Source organism: Macrobrachium rosenbergii, chromosome 43 (assembly GCF_040412425.1).
Source record: "Macrobrachium rosenbergii isolate ZJJX-2024 chromosome 43, ASM4041242v1, whole genome shotgun sequence".
NCBI lineage: Eukaryota > Metazoa > Arthropoda > Malacostraca > Decapoda > Palaemonidae > Macrobrachium > Macrobrachium rosenbergii.
The window spans coordinates 38,192,829-38,219,987 of record NC_089783.1 but is presented as its reverse complement, the minus strand read 5'-3'; the positions used below and the strand labels follow the sequence as shown (position 1 = coordinate 38,219,987).

General features: G+C 31.6%; 1 protein-coding gene across 1 annotated transcript; it reads right to left on the bottom strand.

Annotated features, from left to right (window-relative positions):
• Nucleotides 1-26,463, bottom strand: LOC136828799 (proton-coupled folate transporter-like). The gene is made up of 9 exons (XM_067087036.1): nucleotides 26,070-26,463; nucleotides 10,829-11,026; nucleotides 8,153-8,305; nucleotides 6,797-7,370; nucleotides 6,477-6,572; nucleotides 5,606-5,836; nucleotides 4,708-4,864; nucleotides 2,577-2,682; nucleotides 1-810 (listed from the first exon to the last, which is right to left on the bottom strand). The coding sequence occupies exons 1-9, from the start codon at nucleotides 26,439-26,441 to the stop codon at nucleotides 757-759; spliced, it is 1,941 nt and encodes a 646-aa protein (XP_066943137.1). The 5' UTR covers nucleotides 26,442-26,463; the 3' UTR covers nucleotides 1-756.
• Between the last annotated feature and the right edge of the window lie 696 nt (nucleotides 26,464-27,159).

Here is a 27,159-nt window from a genome sequence, read left to right as displayed (position 1 = left end):
CTCAAGTTTTACCTTTGTGTGACATTGGTCTTACAATCGTCGCAAAACACAGGGGATAATGTCAGCAATGTCAACGCCTACTCATACGACTTGAACTGAAGAAAAAAATTGAAACAAAAACAAAAAAGCGAAATTTAGGAAGGCATACCAATCGTTTAAAATCTATGAAGAAACAAAGCTGAAATTATTAAATCCTTAAAAGATATGTTTTGGTAATGAGAATTATTCTTGACCTATTCAAAAAAGGAATACAATTTTTTCGAATAAATTAGGATTTATCCATCGTTTCTTAACTTGAATAACGAAAGGAAAATATTGCCGAATTCGAAATTAATGAAAGTACCTAAGACGGAAAATTAATAATTTTCAGAAAAGAGAAAAAAAAAGATTCACAACGTTCTGAAATACACGTGACATAAAATGACGTCATCCGTAGAGAACCGGATTAACACAGAAGCTTATGTTGACAACTCCGTGAATATTCGACGAAAAATTCTACACAGACCTTCATTTATCCCTCATATTGCCGTCACGTCCAAGCAACCTGCCTTCTGCGGACGAATTGATCGGCTGAAACTCCCTTTTAGTCTGTCAGTGTGAAAATTCAAAAAGCAATTGCAGCTTTCCCTAGACAACAAAGAGTCAACTTTCTTCTTCTTTTCTATGTACAAATACCTCTTAGTATACTGAGATCATTGTCTTAAAGCTAGAACAGCAAGGGGACTTCTTTCCAGTTCTGCAGGCGCTTTATGCTGTTCATTTGTTCGAGCACGCTGGGTTGTCGTAAGCGTGGGGACTTTCGGCATTCTCCTGGAAGGACGAAGGGCAGAAAGTTATATTGCGATTGGTAAAATACTGGAAGTGAAAATTTTATTTCAAGTCTGTTGTTACCTCAACGTGACTGGTTTTGAATTGCTCACAATTACTGTTGGAATGGACAAAAATCCAGTAATATCGTTTTGAAAGGAATGACAGATTTTATTTTATAGTTTCCAGATGTCTAACCATTGTATATATATATGTATATATATATATATATATATATATATATATATATATATATATATAAATATATATATATATATATATATATATATATATATATATATATATATATATATAAATCTATATATACACATATATATATATATATATATATATATATATATATATATATATATATATATATATATATATATATATATATATATATATATATACATATATATATATATATATATATATATATATATATATATATATATATATACTATATACATAAATCTATATATATACACACACACATATATATATATATATATATATATATATATATATATATATATATATATATATATTTGATTTTATATATAAATCTATATATACGAAGGAAAGAGTGGAACACGAGATATGCTTTCGTCTTATTACCAAGACATGGTCGAAGGAAAAGTTACTATGACTATGTATATAGCACTTAGCATCACATCGTTTCCTTTTATCCTGACATAATTTATATATATATATATATATATATATATATATATATATATATATATATATATATATATATATATATATATATATATATATATAATAAGCGAATCCCCAGGAAAATGACAGGCAGAAGTTCAGTACCAAGCGCTTCCACGTTTGCTAACGCATCGTCGTTCCCCGACGATGCGTTAGTAAACGTGACAGCGCTTGGGTGAACTTCTGCCTGTCATTTTCCTGGGGATTCCTTATATATATATATATATATATATATATATATATATATATATATATATATATATATATATATATACATATATATAAATACAATAAATCACTCACCCGCTAATCCAATCCAGCCGCTATAAATAGAGCGGAGGACGCCTGTATGTAGTAGTTCTTGCTTGAAAAAAGTCTTAGATTGGGCGAAACGGGACCATAGCAATAAATGGAAAATACACCACGACTCTGTATACTTATCCAGAACTTGAAGAATTATTGAAAACAGAAGTAGGGAAATATAAAAGTGTGCATCAAAGAGGTCAGTGCCACAAAGGCGAGCGCCTACAACAAAAATTGTGAGAGGGAGAAACTCTGCCTGAAAAACATATATATATATATATATATATATATATATATATATATATATATATATATATATATATATATATATATATATATATATATATGTATGTATATTATATATATATATATATATATATATATATATATATATATATATATATATATATATATATATATATATATATAATAATATAATATATATATATATATATGTATATATATTTTATATATAATAATATAATATATATATATATATATATATATATATATATATATATATATATATATATATATATATATATATATATATATATATATATATGTGTGGGTATGCGTTTTCTTGAATGCATTATAACTCTGAGGTGATAACATAATAAAAACATTCAAAGGTGATAACATAATAAAAACATTCAAAGGTGATAACATAATAAAAACATTCAAAGGTGATAACATAATAAAAACATTCGAAGGTGATAACATAATAAAAACATTCAAAGTACCTGAGTCACCAAAGTGGGAGTTTCGGCGCTTCTATTGGCCGCTGTTTCTGCGGTAGCAGCCGGTGGTTTAATCCAATCTACCTCTGGTTTCAGTGTCCTGATAGCACTGAAATCAAGGAATAAAAAGAAAAAAACTGTTAGAAAAGTTTAGGAAACAAGAAAGACTTAAATAGAATGGGAATTATAAAATCAGGTTAATTTCTTGGCTATGTCTTACTCTATATACAATTTCACGTAATTGAAAATAATATTCTTTTTGCCACTGTCTCGAAACTGACTCATCCTTTCGTCTAGTGAAACACATTATTATTATTATTATTATTATTATTATTATTATTATTATTATTAATTAGGATGGTACTATTATTATTATTATGATTATTATTATTATTATATTATTATTATTATTTTAAAGGATCTGTATTATGCGAATTTATCTTATATAGTGTCTTTTTCTATCTTCCTTATTCGCTTTTCAGGCTCAGCGATGTTAGTCAGCAACTGGCCGATATTCATGTTGGAAAGGATAGTATTCCGCACACTATCCTTTTCCAACATGAATATCGGCCAGTTGTTGACGCATAACATCGATGAGCCTGAAAAGTGAAAAATAAGGAAGATAGAAAAGACATTATATAAGATAAATTCGCATAATACAGCCATCCTTTTTAATAAGACCTGTTTAAAAGAGGGTCTACTCCTTCATATATTATTATTATTATTATTATTATTATTATTATTATTATTATTATTATTATTATTATTATTATTATTATTATTATTATTATTATTATTATTATTATTATTATTATTATTATTATTATTATTAAAAGGATGGCTGTATTATCGAATTTATCTTCTATAGTGTCTTTTCTATCTTCCTTATGATTCGCTTTTCAGGCTCAGCAATGTTAGTCAGCAACTGGCCGATATTCATGTTGGAAAAGGATAGTGTGCGGAATATGGGAAGTCTTTTATTAAAATATCCAATCAGAAATCGTTCCTCTGGATTCAGGTTCTGTTTTAGTGTCGACGGTACCTAAAATAGAACCTAAATCCAGACGAACGATTTCTGATTAGATATTTTAATAAAAGACTTCCCATACTCCGCACACTATCCTTTTCCAACATGAATATCGGCCAGTTGCTGACTAACATCGCTGAATCTGAAAAGCGAATCATAAGGAAGATAGAAAAGACACTATAGAAGATAAATTCGCATAATACAGCCATCCTTTTAATAAGACCTGTTTAAAAGAGGGTCTACTCCCTTCATATATTATTATTATTATTATTATTATTATTATTATTATTATTATTATTATTATTATTAAAAAGGATGGATGTATTATTATGTGAATTTATCTTCTATAGTGTCTTTTTCTATCTTCCTTATGATTCGCTTTTCAGGCTCAGCGATGTTAGTCAGCAACTGGCCGATATTCATGTTGGAAAAGGATAGTATTCCGCACACTATCCTTTTCCAACATGAATATCGGCCAGTTGCTGACTAACATCGCTGAGCCTGAAAAGTGAAAAATAAGGAAGATAGAAAAGACATTATAGAAGATAAATTCGCATAATACAGCCATCCTTTTTAATAAGACCTGTTTAAAAGAGGGTCTACTCCCTTCTATTATTATTATTATTATTATTATTATTATTATTATTATTATTATTATTATTATTATTATTATTATTATTATTATTATTATTTTTCAAAAGATGAAAGCTATTCATATAGAAGAAGCCCACAGGGGCCACTGACTTGAAATTCAAGCTTCCAAAAAATATGGTGTTCATCAGAAAGAAGGAACAGTAGGCAATGGGAAATACAGAAAGAAGAAGAGATCACTTATTGGATGAGAAAAAAATAGATTAACAAATTAATAAATGAATAAATAAATAAAAATTAAAGTAAATAATTAAAATTAAAAAAATGGAAAGGCTCAGTCCTTATCCATTAGTCATTTCCTAATAAAGAAAAAAAAGTAACATGAATAGATAAAACTGTAAGTAAATTATTAAAATGATTGAAAATGGAAAGGATCAAACAGTTTCCTTATGGATTTGACATTTTCTTTCCTTAAGCATCATAATCAGAATCACAAGAAGCATTTTAGAGACTCACATGAATATAGACAGAATCAAAGCGGCCAAACTTGCAGAGAGTAGAAACTGGGCTCCAGCCATCGTGTACAGAGTCGAGTTGTACAACTTGAAGAAAGCGTAGCCGCCAATCATTGGAACCAGAGACTGACTCGCTGACAGCATCGTGCTTACACGGCCTGGAAAGAGAAATATGCGCTACGGAGTGCTGGGCACAGATGACAGCACGTCTAGGAAAGGGAAATATGTACAGAGGCACAGCTGACACCAACGTGCTTACACATCGCGGAATGAGATATTTGTACTATATAGTACTAGGCACAGCTGGCATCATCGTGCTTACACGTCCTGGAAAGGGAGTATGTACTATAGACAGCATATGTACTGTTGAGTACTAGGCACAGCTAACAGGATCATGCTTACACGTCATGGAAAGGGAATATGTACTACAAAGTACTATGCGCAGCTGACGGCATTTACTTGCTTACACGTCCTAGAAAGGGAAATGTGTACATTATAATACTAGTACAACTGACACCCGTACTTACACGTCCTGGAAAGGGAAATATATAATACAGAGTACTAGACACAGGATCAACTACAGTAAGACTGAATTTTCTCCTCTAACAAATACATTTGTGTCCTTAAATTTCCGAGACTTTTCCTTATTTCCCCATCAACGAAATTTCCCATGAAAGGGCGTCAGCCTGTATCGACCAATTCCTCAAGAATGAACGAAATCGATATTCGAATCAGATTTAGATCTCCGACTAAGATTTTAATGGTGGGTGAATTCATAAAGAATTTATGGAAATCTAACTTTTTTTCTTTTTTACCTTCCATTATTATTCTATTTGCTTATCATTCAAATAGGTTTAATAAACTGGGAAAACATGCTGACATACGTAAAAGAAGCTTACCCTTTTCATTTTGAGAAACCAGTTTCGTTGCCATGGCTTTCAGACCGATGGTGATACTGTAAGACAAGATGCCAAGAGGAGGTCCAACCCATATCAGTAAGTCAGTATCAGTCAGGTCCAAGAGGACGTAGGTCATGTACTCGAGAAGAACAGAAATCGATGCCATGATGATCAGCCCCGTGTCAGTAATGTTGAGGTATTTCAACAGCTTCTTCATGAGGAACATCGAACCTGAAAATGACGGTGACATTGAACAAGGAGGAAAGAGAAAAAGTTGTGGCTTTGACTAATTGAACTGATTGACTGAATATAGAATTTAGGCCAAAGGCCAAGCACTGGGACCTATGAGGTATCAGCGCTGAAACAGAAATGGACAGTAAAAGGTTTGAAAGGTGTAACAGGAGGAAAACATCGCAGTTGCACTAACTATGAAGCAATTGTTAGGAGACTGGAAAGTAAGATGGAAGAAAGAGGATATGAAAGAAGGTACAGTAAAAGAAATGAAAGGGGTTGCAGCTACGCTCCGAAGGCACGCTGCAAAGAACCTCAAGTAATGCCTACAGTGCATCGCATGAGGTACACTGGCGGCACTACTGCCCTACGGGGTCGTAGCTTTGATGGCTTCATTTTTCATTAGGAACATGTCAGTAATTCGACAAAAAAATTACAGCATGTTTGTCATGTGTCTATGAGACCTTACAAAGTCATAGAAGAAGTTACTTAAGGAAATGTTCTGTAAATAAGTGGCGCTTATTAACTGAATATGCCAGAAGAATATGGTACCTTGAAGTGTTATATTGGACGCCTCAAGAACTGAATAGACTTGGGCAGATGTGAACTGTCATTCTCTTGATTTTTTTTTTTGGCTTACCTAAGGCAGCAAAGGAGGTTCGGTAAGTGGTCCACCAGCTGTAATCTATAGATGTCCACTGCAACGCGTTTTGTACGAATAGGTACATATGGAATGCTGTAAGGTAGAATGATAAAAGATAAACCGGTGATCTTGAAACTAAAACCAAGAGATAGTTCATTTATATGAATGCTAAAACTTTTGAATATTTCAGTGAACTAAAGCTATTCATTTAAATCACTTAATAATGGTAAAACCGCTGCTAGAGGCTTAACATAACAGGGGGAAAAAGTACATCCACAGATTCAGTATTCCCAAATAAAGAAGAAACTCATAATTACATCGCGCGATCCGTCGTATCATGTTGCTGAGTAACACGCAGATGTAAACAGTACGAAGACCCCCTTCCCTCTTCCTGAACACTGTTTGGAAGGACTCCTTAATTCTGGCCAGACAAAAGAAGTCTCCAGCTATCTGCCAAGGAGTCTTCAGCGCGGCGGAATCGTCCGGATTCGTGTTCTGAAGGATTCGGGGCATAGTGCAGAAAGGACCGTGGCTCTCCTTGATCACCAGGTACAGATAGGACACAGTGGACAGCTGAGAGAAGAACATGAGCTGCAGAGTCGACTGGATTCCTCCGTAGGTCAGGAAAAGGGACACAAATATGTTTCCTATGGGACCCCCGATGTACCAGACTGACATCCCGATTCCGATCCTCTTGGTCCTCTCTTCCCAGGACGTGACGTCGCTCAGGTAGGATATGCAGAGGCTGGTGAAAGCTTGGTTGCCACCCCCGATGGAATCGAACAGGGTGAACACGTATAAGAGCCAGGTCGGCCATCCTGAGTACAAGACGCTCAGCATGTACCCACCAATCCACAGGGCGCTGCAGCTTGCGGTAATCAGAAGAGGGATCTGGAACGAAGGGAAGGTTGCATGTTCCGTGTTGTTCAATGTAAGCTGAATTTTCTGTACATATATATATATATATATATATATATATATATATATATATATATATATATATATATATATATATATATATATATATGTATATATATTATATATATCCATTATATAGATATATATATATATATATATATATATATATATATATATATATATATATATATATATATTTATATATCCATTATATATGGATATATATATATATATATATACATATATATATATATCTATATACATATATATTTATATACAGTATCCATATATATATATACTGTATATATATATATATATATATATATATATATATATATAATTATATATATATATATATATATATATATATATATATATATATGTATATAAATATACTGTACACACATGTATATACATATATATATATATACATATATATATATATATATATATATATATATATATATATATATATATATATAAATACATATAGAATACACAGAAGAAGCTGAAAACTTCTCAGAGTAAAACCACCAATGGACCCAATATATTCCAGAAGCGCAAACTCTATAAAATAGGCCAAAATCAGCTTAATCTCGACACCAACCATTGTAGAAATAATCGACTACAGTGCGAGCACAGACCGCGTACCCTAAAATCGAAAATCTCCAAGAAGAAAAACAAGTAATCAAGTGAATTAGACATCTGGAGATATAGCCACATAAAACTACCGTACCATCTTTCAGAGCGCTTACCTTGCGTCCATATTTGTCACTCCAGGCACCAAGTAGCAACATCAGGAAAGCAGGAATCAGGGAACTGATGATGCTGTTGTACATAACGACTCTTGTTACTCCCTGCTGGACTATAGCAGATTCATTCTGGTAGTTGTGCAGGTTCGAACATATCTAAAGGAAAAAACAAAAAGAAAGGAAAAAGCATAAAACAAATGAATTCTTCTGAGAGTTTCTTGTTAAGCTCGAGTTATGAAATTATTTAGGTAACTGAAAGGCAGATATTTGGTTGAAAGGATTATATTTTCCAAGTTGATATTAACAATGGCACCATAAAGAATGTGAAGCTTAATCTCTGGAAATGAGAGAATTTCTTGTGAAGACAAGCGTTATAAATTTGCGCAGATGAATGAAAAGCAGGTATTCGATTGACAGAATTATATTAACCAGGCTGATATTAACAATGCCCCGTAGGGGGTTAGTAAATAAATAAATAAATAAATAAAAAATAAATGAATAAAAAAAAAAATAAAAGTAAATAAATAAAAAAAGAAAATAAATAGTGCCATCAGTGCACCTCATGCGGTGCACTGTTGGCATTACTCAAGGTTCTTTGCAGCGTGCCTTCGGCCCCTAGCTGCAACCCCTTTCGTTCTCACTTCCAACTTACTTTCCACCCTCTCCTAACAATTGATTCATAGTGCAACTGTGAGGTTTTCCTCCTGTTACACCTTTCAAACCTTTTACTATCAATTTCCGTTTTAGCGCTGAATGACCGCACAGGTTCCAGTACTTGGCCTTTGGCCTAAATTCTATATTCAATTCAATTCGATATTAACAATGGCACCATAAAGAAGTGGGTTTTAATCTCTGGAAATGAGAGTTTCTTGTAAAGACACAAGTTATAGGTTTGTGTAGACAATGAAAAAGAAGATGTCCTGTTGAAAGAATTATATTGACAATGACACCATAAAGAATGTGGAGTTTAATCGATGCAAATAAAAGTTTCTTGTTGAACCAAAGTTATAAATTTGTCTAGAGGATTAATGTAAATCAGAGGTATTCAGTTGAAAGAATTATACTAACAATGGCATCTGAAAGAATGTAGTGTTTCATTTCTGGAAACGATACTTTGCCAAATGAAAATATTACTGTACCTTGTAATTTTGTTCATAAAGGGGCATTAATTGAACAAAGAATAAGGCAGAAAATACTGTAGTATCACAGCGAAAATAATAGAAAGTTATTAGAACGCTGACAGCGAAGACATCGAAGATGATTTTTTCAGTACACTAGTAATTTTATAAACAAATGATTTCCAGGAAGATAAATATAATACGCTGTATTTAGTTTTACAAGAAAAAATTTTTCTTATAAATCCTGCATCAACTATTCACGTTATATCGGGGAAGCGGTCATTATATCCGCTATTCCATTTTCTTTATACAATAAACATTATGATATTCTGGTTAAGTATTCCAGACAATATAAACGTTACAAAATACGTATCACAGTAGTCATAACAGTTTTAACGAAAATGACTGAAGGTTATTAAAAACCAATGCATGTAACGGAAAGAAACCTTCACGATAATCCCATGAGCAAACAATATGATTGACGGTGTAAGTGGCATAACCAGACAAGACATTTTGGAACGAAAATTAAGAAAGATTGACCGAGAGGAATGAACGTCAGCGCTCATTAGACTCAGGTCTGTGAAAGAAAACAAAATTATTTAAAGCGAATCAAAATAGCTTAACGCAAATAGTAAGTCCTCGACGAGAGTATTGATCCCAGGTGACGTGTTAAGCAGTTAAATAATTGGAAAAAATAATACTAAAATATTTTGTATAACCATTCAACGAAAGGAAACTTTATATTCCAGGAGATGTATCCTCGCCTGCAACTCGCACGCGCACAAAATACATATATGTATGCATATATATATATATATATATATATATATATATATATATATATATATATATAACTTTATATATATATATATATATGAAATGGATGGTATCTAGCGGAGTTAATATGTATATAAATATATGATAGCATCCAGTTTCAATGAGTTCCTGTTAATAAATATGTACAATATATATATATGTATATATATATATATATATATATATATATATTATATATATATATAAATATATATATATATATATATATATATATATATATATATATATATATATATATATATATATATATATATATATATATAGAGATAGAGATAGAGATATATATATATATAGAAAGAGAGAGGAGGGGAGTAAATTAATTGCAAGATATCAATTGAAGTATTTTTTTCACCTTAGAACCAGAGAATAGCAACTTTCATCTTTGATTGGTCTAAACACTCTCCAGGTAACTTATCATCTTAGATTATTCTTCATATATAAACAACATAGAATTTCCAATTCAAAACATATCCTAGGAGTAGATCCAACGACTTGTGCTCTTATCACCTAACTTAGAAAATAATTGTCTTCCCGCGAAGTTGATGCCAGTTTATCAAGTAATTTCATATTACTGAAATTGGGTGCTAATAGGCTCTCAGTTTGTAGACATAAACAGGAAAATAACAAGAAGGCTGAAAATAATATGTGGCTTACCTCTGGGGAAAACTGGTTGTGGACCTATACAGAAAAATAAAAAGGAGGCTGGAAATAATGTATGGCTTACCTCCGCGGAAAACTGGTTGTCCACCATACACACTTTGAGCGTATGGACCATTTCCATGAGGGACTGCATCGTCCAGAAACAGAAGCCGTGGAAAAACATGGCAGGTTCCATGAAGTCTTCCCATCTGGACATGTTGGCCCCAATACAACTCTTGCCATCTGGGCGGCGCGCCAGCTTTGCCTGGATCTGCTCCCGACACTGAAAGTTTCAGAAAGAGACTTTGTCTGAGAACAAATTGAACTGATCTTGAACCGATTGTGAACCTCTTACAACTAACAGATTATTGGATCCCAGAATGAGGAATATCTGGAACCTTTCATAACTAACAGATCATTTGATCCCAGAATGAGGAATTCCTGGAACCTTTTATAACTGACATATTATTTGATCCCAGAGTGAGGAACATCTGCACCTTTTATAACTAACAGATCATTTGATCACAAAAAATGATGAATTTTTGACAGAAAAACTGCTGCCTTTCCTCATCTGCTTAAATGTTTACATTAAAAAAAAAAAACTTAATGATAAGGTCTCATAGAGTAAGAGTAGAAACTTTCGATTTAAATAAGTTTGTATTTTCTTATTCCAATGACATACATATTTTTCTTATGCCAATGATATACATATAATAAGGAATATGTTGAGGATGTAAGGGTATCATACTCGCGCGCCGATGGAAATTACACTTGTAATATTGAAAGTCACGCTCTTAGTTGATATTGTGAATTACTTAGGGAGAGAGAACATTCACTTTACACTGAGCGAGTGATGAGAATGCTCTGTAAATGAAACGTTTACAGAACATAAACTGAGCTACTTGCAATAAATAGTATTTCGATTGGGAAGAAAATATTTATAGAAACTGAAGAAAAACAAATACATAAACAAGTAAAAAATGCGCCGAAGTTTCTTCGGCGCAATCAAGTTTTCTGTATGAGCCGCGGCTTATGAAGCTTTCAGCCACAGCCCAGTGGTGGCCTATCCTATACCGTTAACAGATGCACGATTATGGCTAACTTTAACCTTATATAAAATAAAAACTACTGAGGCTAGAGGGCTGCAATTTAGTATGTTTGATGATTGGAAGGTGGGTGATCAACATCCCAATTTGCAGCCCTCTAGCTTCAGTGGTTTTTAAGATCTGACGGCGGACAGAAAAATTTACAAAAGATAATGAAAGGTGCATTCCCAGAGGAAGTCGTACCACTGGGGCTTCCTAAGTTCAAGCGAAGGTGCAATACATTACTGCCCTAATACTATTCTCCTTGCATTTTAATAAATTTTTATCTATTTGTTAATTTATTGATTTATTTTTTTCTGTATTTCCCTTAACCTCCCCTTACTACTTCCTAATAAACGCCATATTTTTGGGAAGCTGGAATTTCAAGTCAATGGCCAATGAGGGTTTTTTCCATACGAATAGGTTTCATCTTCTGAATAATAATAATAATAATAATAATAATAATAATAATAATAATAATAATAATAATAATAATAATAATAATAATAATACTGCTAAAACAATATAAGAGCAAGTTAATTATGACCCTGGATACTTGTCAAATGTTTCATAAGCAATGCTTTATAAATTTACTATGAGCAATATAACAAGTTTTGCTTCAAATGAGTCAACATACTGACAAACTCACCAAGAATGATGAAATCTAATGCTTTTATCCTTATACAAGATTTAAAAGTACTTTAAATTCATTACGACAAATTACAAGTCAAACTGAAGTGCCCTTTAAATATTACAGTGTTGCCAATGAAGACTGAATATTTGGCCCAGTCTCATTTCGGTCGGTAACTAAGCATAAACAAAGAAGCATGGACGACAGAAAAAAAAAACATATATATACATATATATATGTATGTAAGTATGTATGTATGTATATATGTATGTATGTATCATAAAAATAGGAGAGAGAGGATTAAGCGGTCGTTAGGATAAATTGTAAATCATTATCAGAATTTTTTAGCTTTTATATTACACTCTACGAACAGAATACTTGAGCCTGGGTTGATAGGTAAGTAAATACTGTATGTACTGGTAATTTGAATAGCATATTCGGTATAGTTTTAATGCTTCAGGCTTTTATAAAATAGTTTTGATCAGGTTATATTTTGAAGTTATATATATATATATATATATATATATATATATATATATATATATATATATATATATATATATATATATATATATATATATATATACATATGATATATATATATATATATATGAGAAGTTCTAAATCTAGTGATAATATGTCTTAAGTCAATCAAATATTACATCCTTCCCTAGTGGTGAGTGGTCAAATATAATATTTTCCAGTATTTTTTTAATACTAAAATATTTTAATATTAAAATTTCCCTTATTATTTTCTTCACAGGGCAACAATGAAATCAATACGTTTCTCCGTGTCAGTGAGTTTCAGCGGCCTAAGAGATCATCAAACAGATGAATGAGCGAAATTTAGATGTCAACACAGAAAGCCAAGCACAGGTAATTCGGTTGTTTGTTGTTGGTGGTGGTAGGGGAGGGGCGGTGGAGGGATAGTGGTATGGAAGAGGAGGGTAGGTACCTGAAATCCGTGACGTCACGGCCTCCTTTGGAATATTTTTTGTCGCCCAGATAATTTGAATGAAAATCTTACTCTGGCTATGATAACCGGGCAAAAATAAGGAATTATTTCTTGCACTGGCCGCTATGCTGGTCGTATTTGTTATCAGATAAGGTATACTTCTGCGGCCCCAGGTCTGTATAAGCTCCTTACTTAACCTGGCTACCTGCCTATACCAAGGTTTGTGAAGACGTTCGGGATACAGGGATTTCTAGAGACGGGCAATAACCATTCACTAAGCTCAACAGTAACTGACAAACTCACTTCACTTCATTATAACCATTCACTAAGCTAAACAGTAACTGACAAACTCACTTCACTTCATTCTATTTGTCTCCAATAATTTCACTGAAACTTCAAAACTATATTTTATTCGTGTAGTTTCAAAATGCCAACATGAATTCACAAAAGTGCTTTAGCTATAGGGTAACAATAATCGTAAGTTTCACTTCTCTTAGTGGTGCGGATTTAAGATAGGGTGAGCTGGGTTGATATTCTAACCAAATACGTTCATTTAAAAGGTCACCGTGGAAGGAAACATTTAATCTACCAAGAAAGATTTGCAAATATAACCAGACATTGTTCTCTTGCATGCTTTTATTGATCATTAATTTCATTTCCATACCTATATTATTAATGTGGTCTAGCTTCAGTTCCCCCTCTTAAGAGATTTGTATCTGGTAATTTTAAATGTATTTTACAGTAAAAAATAAACGAACAATTTTAATGATAATTGCCGATAGCTATTGAAAATGTATAACAGTAAAACAGATATGCACTCAGGGAACAGTGACCTCGATTAGAAATGGTATAGGTACCATTTATCATCAGAAATAAATTTTATAACCCAAGAGGGAATTTGGGTGTGCAAATTGGGTATGTAAGTTCCACTAAAGATGAACATTCCAACCGATATCTAGTTTATAGTGGAGATAATAAATTTTCTCCACCAAATTATTGTATTTGTTTATGTTTATGATCCAATGTTGCAGGAGGATTATGGGATAAACATTTTCAGTCATGTAAAATACGAATATCATAAGTGACAAACTATATTTTCCCTATCATTTGTAGTTTTTGAACATTTCAGTGAGATGTGAAATATTAGAGTCAAAACTTTTACAAATTAATAACTGATGATACATGACTTAGTTTAAACAATATTATATTCATACATGAAGGCGTTACATAAATCTATAATAAAAATAGTTTCAATTTTTTTTAACAAAGCGTGAAAAAGAGAACACATCGTGAGGAGAAAAACAAAATAAAAAATTATGATGAAATTACATTCAAATAAGTATTCACAAACACAGAAAGCAGTGCAGGTCCGAAAATTTAAAGCTTCACCAGTGCAATTTCAAAGTATAACATATAAGCGATATTTTATCACACGTTTAGGCTCATTGACGTTGTTCTAGAATTTCCCAGCACTCCAGACCTGAGTGCTTGTTGTAATCGGGTTTAATGGACGTGTTTCCAGGCACTCGAGCGACTTTCGTTTTCAGAAGAAATGCAGCAGAAACTCACATAAGCGTGGACATAATGTCAAAGAAATTTCATAACCGCATTTTCTATTTTCTTTGTATATATATATATATATATATATATATATATATATATATATATATATATATATATATATATATATATATATATATATGTGTGTGTGTGTGTGTGTGTGTGTGTGTGTGTAAAATCTACTGGTCACTTTTTACCAAACGAGCCACAATACCCCTCTTAACTTCTCGAATTCTTCGCGCTTTTTTTTTTTAACTAGTTACAAAGCCTTAAGATAGTGCAAGAAATTGAAGTGGTTTGATGTCCTAGCGGGAACCACTTCAATTTCTTGCACTTTATCTTAAGGCTTTTAGTATGTATCAAAAAAAGCCCGATAATTCGATATATATATATATATATATATATATATATATATATATATATATATATATATATATATATATATATATATATATATATATATATATATATATATATATATATATATATATATATATATAATGTTATTGGCAATTATGATGCAATCTGTAATCAATAATTATGCATTTTAAGTTATTAGGGAAACATGTTTATGATGCCCTCATAACACGCACCGTGTACTGTAGATATATTCAACGTAACATTTTTTTTTATTATATGCATAGTATACATATGGAAGGTCTTGTAATATTTACACATTATACGCATTTGATTACTGGACATATTTATTATTATTATTATTATTATTATTATTATTATTATTATTATTATTATTATTATTATTTATTATTATTATTATTGAACAAGCCCACAGGCGCCATTGACATGAAATTCAAGTTTCCAAAGAATATGGTGTTCATTAAAAAGAAGTAACAACGCTCATATTAAGATGTGCAAGTTCTGTTCCATACGTTGCTACATTAATGCTTCAGAAAATGGGTAATGAGTGTACATATGAGAATGGGCTTTATAATATACCGCCACACAATTTCACTAAATTACCAGGTCAGAGAGTTTATTTTTACTCCAGCACGCAAAACAAATCATGGGAGTTTCTGGATCACAATCACTCCCAAGCCAGATCATTTTGACCAAAAGCCACTCCTTTTTTTACCATAAATCCTCTCTGATCTATAATCCCGGGACCTTTCCGGTCAGACCGCCTGTGCAAATAATTACCGCTTTCGCCATTTGTTGGGCCTAGCCAATTAAAACCTACTATGGTTGTTGCTATATAATTACGATTTTATGTTTTAGCTTAGTTTATTTATTTTTCTTTACCGCTTAAAGCTCTCGGCCGGATATATATATATATATATATATATATATATATATATATATATATATATATATATATATAAATATATAAATGTGCTGTAGATACAATCCTTGCCAGATAAAAATAGCACTTTAAATGAGCACTTGTTCTGTACATCTGATATTGATTACAATGCTGTGTACGAACAACTTTACAGTGTTATTATTATTATTATTATTATTATTATTATTATTATTATTATTATTATTATTATTATTATTATTATTGTTATTATTATTTGGAACTTGAACCCTATTCATATGGAACAAGCCCACAAAAGGGGCATTGACTTGAAATTCAAGCCTCCTAAGAATAGAGTGGTACAGAAACAAGAAATCAGTTAATAGAACAGAAAAAAACAAATTAACAAATTAATAAATAGCTATATAGAAATATAAATAAATTACTTAAATACAAAGATATTTGTTTTAGGTTAGTTTTCCTTGGAAATTTTTAAAAATGTTCCCGGAAAATAAAAAGGTTTGCAGAAAGTTATAACATCGACGGCAAAGCATAACAAATGCATGAAAAATATACCAACGCAGTTTCCTCATATTATATTATTGTTTTTGATTAGTCTCTTTTTTTTTATTTATCGAAATTTTACATTCTTTTCAACGTTTTGGAAACAGTGAAAATAAGATAGATGAAAGACCTCATGAGGAATATATCCGATATGGCTGGAGGGCAAGATTAGGAGGAAATTGTAAACAAAACGATTTACCTGATGAAGCCTCATCAGGGTATTAAATACTCGCTAGAGCATGCCCGGGCATCCTACCTTGGGCCACACGCAACCTTCAGTCATATTTTACTTTTTATTAAAATAAAAAAACATTTCTTAGCCAAAAATATATCGAAATGTTATTTCAGTCAAGAATCAGCGCTTGGACTGTGTGTCAGTTTCAATATATTTAGTATATCTAAAGAGAAAAAATATGGTCATTATGATGCAATGCTGTAATCAAAAATGCGTATGCATTTTAAGTTATTCAGTAACTTATTTCCTAATTTCGTAGGGAAACATGTTTATGATGTCCTCATAACACGCACCGTGTACTGTGGATACATTCAACGTAACATTTTTTTTTATTATATGTATAGTGTACATATGGAAGATCTTGTAATATTTAAACATTATTCGCATTTGATTACTGGACATATTTATTATTATTATTATTATTATTATTATTATTATTATTATTATTATTATTGAACAAGCCCACAGGCGCCATTAACATGAAATTCAAGCTCCCAAAGAATATGGTGTTCATTAAAAAGAAGTAACAGCGCTCATATTAAAATGTGCAAGTTCTGTTCCATACGTTGATACATTAATGCTTCAGAAAATGGGTAATGAGTGTACATATGAGAATGGGCTTTATAATTTACCGCCACACAATTTCACTAAATTACCAGTTCAGAGAGTTTATTTTTACTCCTGCACGCAAAACAAATCATGGGAGTTTCTGGATCACAATCACTCCCAAGACAGATCATTTTGACCAAAAGCCACTCCTTTTTTGACCATAAATCCTCTCTGATCTATAATCCCGGGACCTTTCCGGTCAGACCGCCTGTGCAAATAATTACTGCTCTCGCCATTTGTCGGGCCTAGCCAATTAAAACCTACTATGGTCGTTGCTATATAATTACGATTTTGTGTTTTAGCTTAGTTTATTTATTTTTATTTATTTAACGCTTAAAGCTCTCGGCCGGATATATATAAATGTATGCTATAGATACAAGCCTTGCCAGATAAAAATGGCACTTTAAATGAACACTTGTTCTGTACATCTGATATTGATTACAGTGCTGTGTACGAACAACTTTACTTTAAGCCTGGATCCTGTAGTGCTATTATTATTATTATTATTATTATTATTATTATTATTATTATTATTATTATTATTATTATTATTATTATTATTCGGAACTTGAACCCTATTCATATGGAACAAGCCCACGAAAGGGGCATTGACTTGAAATTCAAGCCTCCTAAAAATAGTGTTACAGAAAGAAGAAATCAGTTAATAGAACAGAAAAAAACAAATTAACAAATTAATAAATAACTATATAGAAATATAAATAAATTACTTAAATACAAAGATATTTGTTTTAGGTTAGTTTTCCTTGGAAATTTTTAAAAATGTTCCCGGAAAATAAAAAGGTTTGCAGAAAGTTATAACATCGACGGCAAAGCATAACAAATGCATGAAAAATATACCAACGCAGTTTCATCATATTATCGGATTGTTTTTGATTAGTCTCTTTTTTTTATTTATCAAAATTTTACATTCTTTTCAACGTTTTGGAAACAGTGAAAATAAGATAGATGAAAGACCTCATGAGGAATATATCCGATATGGCTGGGGGGCAAGATTAGGAGGAAATTGTAAACAAAACGATTTACCTGATGAAGCCTCATCAGGATATTAAATACTCGCTAGAGCATGCCCGGGCCACATTCAACCTTCAGTCATATTTTACTTTTTATTAAAATAAAAAACATTTCTTAGCAAAAAATATATCGAAATATTATTTCAGTCAAGAATCAGCGCTTGGACTGTGTGTCACTTTCAATATATTTAGTACTTCTAAAGAGACAAAAAAATTTGGTCGTTATAATTATACTACAACCACGTCATTCGGCTTTTTGTTTTTTTGTGTGTGTGAAAATCATCAACAAAATTCTCTGCTATATCACCATGTGACTCCAGTCTATTATCAGGTTTTCGGAAACTTCGATATGATTACTTTCTTTATCCTTATTTTTGGAAATGATATTCAGAATGTTTTCAGCAACTATTTTTATTTGCGTGTTATCATGATAGCCTAAAACCGATAAGAATATTTCCATGAACTTTCACAGATGTGACATAATTTTTGACCTGCGCTGCAAAACCTCATTGACCAAGAAACGTGGTCGGCATAGGGCCAATTTGAAGGTCGGAGGTCATAATGAAATGCCCTATGCGCAGGTCAAAAATCATGCCACATCTCTGAAATTTCTGAGAAATATCTAAATAGGTTTTAGGTCATGTTAACACGCGAATAAAAAAAAAAGCTGCGGAAAAAAATACTCTAAATTTTAATTCTAAAATTAAGGATAAAAACAGTATTCATATCGAAGCTTCCGAAAATTAAAGGTAAAACATTTCATGGCAATGTCTTTATAGGTGTAAAGCTATCATGATAACACCCAAAATAAAAAAAAAGTTGCTGAAATCATTACTCTGATTATCATTTACAAAATTGATATTTAGAAAACCTTCTAATTATAGACGAGAGTCACATGGTAATATGGCAGAAATTTTTTTTTACATTTTCACACAAAATAATAATGACCGAATAATGTATTTGCAGTTTAAAAGACCATATTTTTTTCTCTCTTCTCTGGCTATAACAAATGTACTGAAACAGCGCCACACAATCAAAACTGATAAACTCCGATTCTTGACTGAAATAATTTATATATTCTTTACTATAATAGGTACCATTTTATTTTAATATAGGGTAAAATACGGCGCGAGAAGTATGTCGGCTAAAGTAGCCCGGGCTTGTTCTAGCGCTATCTTAATACCCTGATGAGGATTTATCAAGGTAAATTTTGTTGTTTACAATCTCCGATTCTTGACTGAAATAATTTATACATTCTTTACTATAATAGGTACCATTTTATTTTAATATAGGGTAAAATACGGCGCGAGAAGTATGTCGGCTAAAGTAGCCCGGGCTTGTTCTAGCGCGTATCTTAATACCTTGATGAGGATTTATCAGGTAAATATTTTTGTTTATAATCGCCTGCCAAGCGACAGGCCTCAGGCAAAGCCATAAACAAGGGATTAACATTCAGGGAAAGATTTAAACAGGTGTGGCTAAGACGCTTCTCTTACCTGGCCACGCCCTAGCGATCTTATTATTATTAACGGGATGTCTGATACACTATAGTTCCTGTATATTTTTTAAATAAAAAGATAGTTATTAATATATATATAGAATTTTCGTCAAGGCACATTTTAATTTTCAGAAAATATATTCTTATGTATTGGTAATTCCATAGCGGTAATTTCACACCCTAGCGATTTTATTAGCCTAATAGGATGTTTGATACACTATAGCTCTTGTGTGTGTTTCTTTTAATTAAAAAAATAGTTATTAATATATATAATATATTGGAATTTTAGTCAAGACACATTTTAATTTTTAGAAATATACACTTATATATTAGTAATAATTCTATAGCAGCAATTTCACACCCTGATGATCGTATTAATAGGATGTTTTATAGACTGTAGATATGAGAAAATTAAAGATATTAATATATATATATATATATATATATATATATATATATATATATATATATATATATATAATATATTAGCATTTATGTCAAGGCACATTTTAATAAAAAAGATATATATACTGTATATATATATATATATATATATATATATATATATATATATATATATATATATATATATATATATATATATATATATATATTAGTAATATATATAGCATTTGGAATAATATTGATGCATATACATATATTAGTAATGAAATGCAATTTGGAATAATAGTTCTTGCATGCCAATATTAAAAAAATAAAAATATCAACACACTCTTGGCAAACTATAGTTCTTGTTTTTGTATTAAAAAAATAAAAATATTAATACACACACACACATACACACACACATATATATATATATATATATATATATATATATATATATATATATATATATATATATATATATATATATATATATATATATATATATATAAAACATCTTAGCATTTTTGGTCAAAGCCTATTTTAATTTTTTAGAAAATACATACATCTATTTTAGTAAATCTATAGCTACAGTTTAGAATAATACTTGATACATACAAAGAAATGTAATGCGGCTCTTGGCTCTTGTGTTTTTTGTGTAAAAAATAAAAATTATATTAATATATATATAACATCGTAGCATTTTTGGTCAAAGCCTATCTAAATTTTTTAGAAAATGCATACATCTATTTTAGTAAATCTATAGCTACAGTTTAGAATAATACTTGATACATACAAAGAAATGTAATGCGGCTCTTGTGTTTTTTGTGTAAAAAATAAAAATGATATTAATATATATATAACATCGTAGCATTTTTGGTCAAAGACTATTTTAATTTTTTAGAAAATACATACATCTATTTTAGTAAATCTATAGCTACAGTTTAGAATAATACTTGATACATACAAAGAAATGTAATGCGGCTCTTGGCTCTTGTGTTTTTGTGTAAAAAATAAAAATAATATTAATATATATATATATAACATCGTAGCATTTTTGGTCAAAGCCTATTCTAATTTTTTAGAAAATACATACATCTATTTTAGTCAATCTATAGCTACAGTTTAGAATAATACTTGATACATACAAAGAAATGTAATGCGGCTCTTGGCAGTCTATAGTTATTATGCTTTTTGTGTAAAAAAATAAAAAAAAAACATTAATATATATATATACAACATCGTAGCATTTTTGGTCAAAGCTTATTTTAATTTTTAGAAAATAAATACATATATTTTAGTAAATATATAGCTGCAATTTAGAATAATACTTGATGCGTACAAATATTCCCAGAAATATAATGCGGCGCTATAGTTCTTGTCTTTTCTTGTGTTAAAAAAATTAAAGATTTATATATTTCAGCATTTTATGTTAAAGCACATTTTAATAAAAAAAAATATATACTTCTACTTATTATTAATTCTATAGCTACAATTTAGAATAATACTTGATGCATACAAGCATTTCTAGAAATAAAATGCGACTCTTGACAGACTATATAGTTCTTGTGTTTTTATATATGAAAAATGAAAGTTATTAATATATATAATATATTAGAATTTTTGGTCAAAAAAACATTTTCATTTTAGACAATTTATACCTCTATTAGTAATTCAGTAGCGGCGATTTACGGTAAACCTTAATGCATAAATATTATTAGAAATATGATGCGGTCTTTGGTCACTGTAATACCGCCCAAAGTTACAAAAAAATGCCAATACCTGATTTAGATTAATTATTTTATTAAATAGTTCAACAAAACAGAACTTCGATATAAAAACATCAGTTATACATAAAGAATTGCCCTGCTTGGTATGAGTTACTGAGTAGATACGTGATTATGTGATTTTTTCTTAAAGCTAATTTGACATATTTCAAAGTCGTTGTCAATGTGTACAAGACACGCATTGCAAGTTAAACAAGTAAAAAATGCGCCGAAGTTTCTTCAGCGCAATCGAGTTCTCTGTACACCGTACAATCAAGGCCAGCGAAAATAGATCTATCTTTCGGTGGTTACGATATAATGCTGTATGAGTCGCGGCTCATGAATCTTTAACCGCGGCCCGGTGGTGGCCTATCCCCTATCGTTGCCAGAAGAACGATTATGGCTAGCTTTAACCCTAAATAAAATAAAAAAAAAAAAAACTACTGAGGCTAGAGGGTTGCAATTTGTTATCTTTGGTGATTGGAGGGTGGATGATCAACATACTAATTTGCAGCTCTCTAGCCTCTGTTGTTTTTAAGATGAAGGCGGACGGACAGACTACAGTCGGCAAAATAGTTTTCTTTTAGAGACAACTAAAAGTGACTTTACGTTTATTTATTTCACAAATAGAATGGGTCTTGTTATTTTGATAAAAAAAAAATTTGCCTCTTCCCAGCGACTTAACGTCTTCGGTGCAAACCTCTCGCCGTAATAATGTTGATTTAATGACTTAACAAATGCAATAGAAATTACTAATTAAAAATCACATCTGCGTAAGTTATTGACTAGAAATGTTTCGTAAACATTCAGTGAGACGCCTTGCACAAAACATTAAAATATGTAAATGATACTAGTACGAAATATACCCCGAGTACCGTAAAATCATAAGTTACAATATTTACTAAAATACGGGTGTCGTGTTATCTGGTATTAAAAACTGGGTGTTTTTATAGTTCCTTTTAACATAACCTTTAACGTGGTCTTCAAATCCCTGTGATTTTCCTTTTGACATTTTTAGTGATAAAAAAGATTTCTGTTACCTATCACGTCACTCCCAGAGCAAGAAAATGACTGAAAGCATAACAGAGCTTCCTTCCCTTCTCATGCTATTTCCAAATTGAGTCACAAGCACGCAAGCATTTTGCTTGGACTTGTTATGTCTTTGGTAACCAGGAATTAGTTTCCTTATACCCTTTGTTCCTTAATATTCCTGGAAAAAGCCGAACTTACAGAGGAATCTTGTTTACCGTTGCTTTGCCAACATGTAGTAAAACATTTTTGTATAATAAAATAATTCTAAATCCTATTTCGCTTCGGATATTTATACATTAGGAATATTTATTCCTACGAGGTAGGAAGATGGCTCGGTCATTTTATAGATTTCGAACTGGATAAATTAATTTTTTTTTCTACATTTATTTTAGAATAAGTAAATGCTGGTTTATTGCCATTTTTTCTTATGGATTAAAGTTGGTCATCGAAAAGATAGTCCAGCCAGTCTTAGCTCATTAGACATTCCCTGGACCAAAATAATAATAATAATAATAATAATAATAATAATAATAATAATAATAATAATAATAATAATAAATCTTCATCTCCGCATTGTAGGTTAGGTTGCTAATCTCCAGTTTATAATCTCTCTCTCTCTCTTCCAATACATATACATATACATATATATATATATATATATATATATATATATATATATATATATATATATATATTTCTGTAATTGACAAAAACTTCTGAAAAATCTAAGCGATTTTAATTCAAGCGGTAACCTGGATGGCTCAATAATGGAGAGAAAAGAGTTTACAAATGCATATTTTACATTTTAAACTTCGCCGAGGGAAGTTAGGCTACCATACGGGAACTATTTATATTTATATTCATATTTATATTGATTATTGTGGAATTGAATGGTGGGGAACTCGGCGGTAATGAAGTGCGAGTAAAAGAAAACAATATACAAAGAACGCCTGTTACGAAATGCGTATCCATTATTTCCATACAATGGAGCCGTCGGGAACCTGGTGACTTTCTTGTGAGTTAGCCTTATGAATGACCTGGGTGGGAGCCGTCCTATAATCCGGCACATAAGGAAAGGACATCACCTAATTGACTGCAGAATATTGTAGCTTAAAATGTACAAGGAATGGAATTAATAAAAGAGGAATGACTATCGTAGGCTTACGTAGAAAACGGAATGTAGAATTCTTTTAGAAAACGGAATGTAGACATCTTTTAGAAAACGAGAAACACGGGTAACAGATCGATCTGATCGGTGCGTCGTCTCATACTCCCATTCACGCTACTCGTGGCAATAATAATAGTGAAAGTAAAAATTAATAAATAAAACATAGGGCAAATCGATAGAAAATAATACGTTTTTGAACCACAGCCTTCAATAGTTAATCATTGACATTTTAATCACGTTGCGTTAGACGAGTGAAACTAATTTACGAAAAGATATCCTTTCATCAGCCAGTTTTATAACGTGTGAATAATTCCTTGAGAACCCTTCATTTCATGACGTCAGTTAGCCACGGAAGTTTACAAGACGCATAGAAAGAAACGAGTAAAAAATGCTCCAAAGTTTCTTTCAGCGCAATGGAGTTTTCTGTATGGACACGGCCCATAAAACTTTAAACCACGGCCCGTGGTGGTCTATCCTATACTGTTGCCAGAAGAACGATTGTGGCTAAATTTAACCTTAAATAAAAACTACTGAGGTCAGAAGGCTGCAATTTGGTATGTTTGATGATTGGAGGGTGGATGATCAACATACCAGTTTGCAGGCCCTCTAGCCTCAGAAATTTTTAAGATCTGAGGGCGGACAGAAAAACGTGCGGACGGACAGACAAAGCCGGCAAAATAGTTTTCTTTTACAGAAAGCTAAAATGTATCAGTAACGCTTTCCTGCGTTATTTATACCAGATTTTAAATAGACGAAAAATTGTTTAAAGTTAAATAACGAATAGCCTGGTTCACTCAGACTAAAAAACGGCATGCGTCAGTCATTGAAATATTATGTTGGTTTATCTATAGCAATTAACTGTTTAGAGGAATGGGCAAGGCTCTCGAGAATCTAGGAGGGGCAGCGCAAATTGAGCAAATAAGACTCACTTACACAAAAGATGGACGTCTCAAGGCGAATATCATGAAGATGGAGCTCCTTCGTATCATAAAACTAAAGTTATTTACATAAAAATGAAATAATTCAGATCTAATTTATGTTGGCGTGATGCTCAGGCGCACGCACATACATAACGTAATTCTCCTTGAAGTTTAGTACATTTTCATCTATGTATTAATTTATTAGTTCTTTTTTTTAATAAGTGAGTGGGATCTCTTCTTTCTGTTTTTCCCATTACCTCCTCTTACTTCTTCGTAATGAACACCATATTCTTTGGAAGCTTGAATTTCAAGTCAATGGCCCCTACTGTGGGCTTGTTCCATAAGAATAGGGTTCATCTTCTGAATAATAATAATAATAATAATAATAATAATAATAATAATAATAATAATAATAATACTCATGTGATAAAAACATGCATAATACGCTCAAAACTTATAGTTAAGGAATGACTAAAATCCAGTCACTCCGTAGAAAAGAATCTTGCGCCCATCGCCGTTCAAAAAGGGAAACTTACAGGCGTATAACGACAATAATGCCCCCTCGCCATTCCAAAAGACAACCTATAATAGGCCTATAGCGACAACAAAACTCCACGAGTCACTCACCTTCCTGATAACACTCTGCTGAACTCCACCATTTTTGGGCTCGCCAGACTGCCCGGAGGCCTCAGTCTCCGTCTCGCCCCCCTCAGGCTTCGCGGCGGCTGAAGGAGTCGCTTCCATATCGTTTAGCGAGAGCACTTCGAATGCCTTAATTCGCCTAAAACACTCCTTTATATAGACACTCCGTCGGTAGGCCGGGCTGGCCTCTGATTGGCCCGTAGCGACGAGAAAGATATTTGGCAGCTCCTCGGGTAATGAATGATTCGTCGACCGTGCCCAAATCTCGTCCCTGATTGGCTCCGCTTGACCTACGAGGGGGTGTTTTGGGGGTGGGTTAGGTGTGGGCGAAAGAAGGTGGGGAGGGGAGGAGGGCATTTGGGCCTACGGAGAATCATCCCTGGACTTTCTCTCGCTTCTCTTTTTATTTCACCCGAGAAGTGTCCTTCAGGGCTTTAAATGTCCGCTTTATCGATTTATCTTTCAGAATAAAAATGAACTTTATATATACATATATATATATATATGTATATATATACACATTGTATATATATATATATATATATATATATATATATATATATATATATATATATATATATATATATATATATCTACTGTATATACACTGTGTGCAACTGTAGAATTAATAACCATATCTGATACATTAACCTTATAAAGTATGGTATACGAAACAAAAAGACACACACAAAAAACGTAAATATTCCCTCAAGGGTTACATTTAGTAATGAGGCAATATAAGAACTACCCAACATTTTAATTAAAACATGGGTACAGTGTCCTATATTAATAACAAAGATGACACCTGAAAGGGCAAGAATAAAGGTCTAAATGGACTCGCTGCTCAATCTTTTTGGTATGTCTCATAATAATTTCGTTATCTCAGACGTTACTGGACTTTATAGCATTGAGTTTACCTATCGTAAAAAAAGTTTTGAGTTTTAGACCCAATAATTGCGTTATCTCTAGGGACTGTATGGCATCGGGTTTACCTATCGTAAAAAAAAGTTTTAAGTTTTAGACCCAATAATTGCGTTATCTCAAACGTTGCTGGACTCCATGACATTGGGTTTAC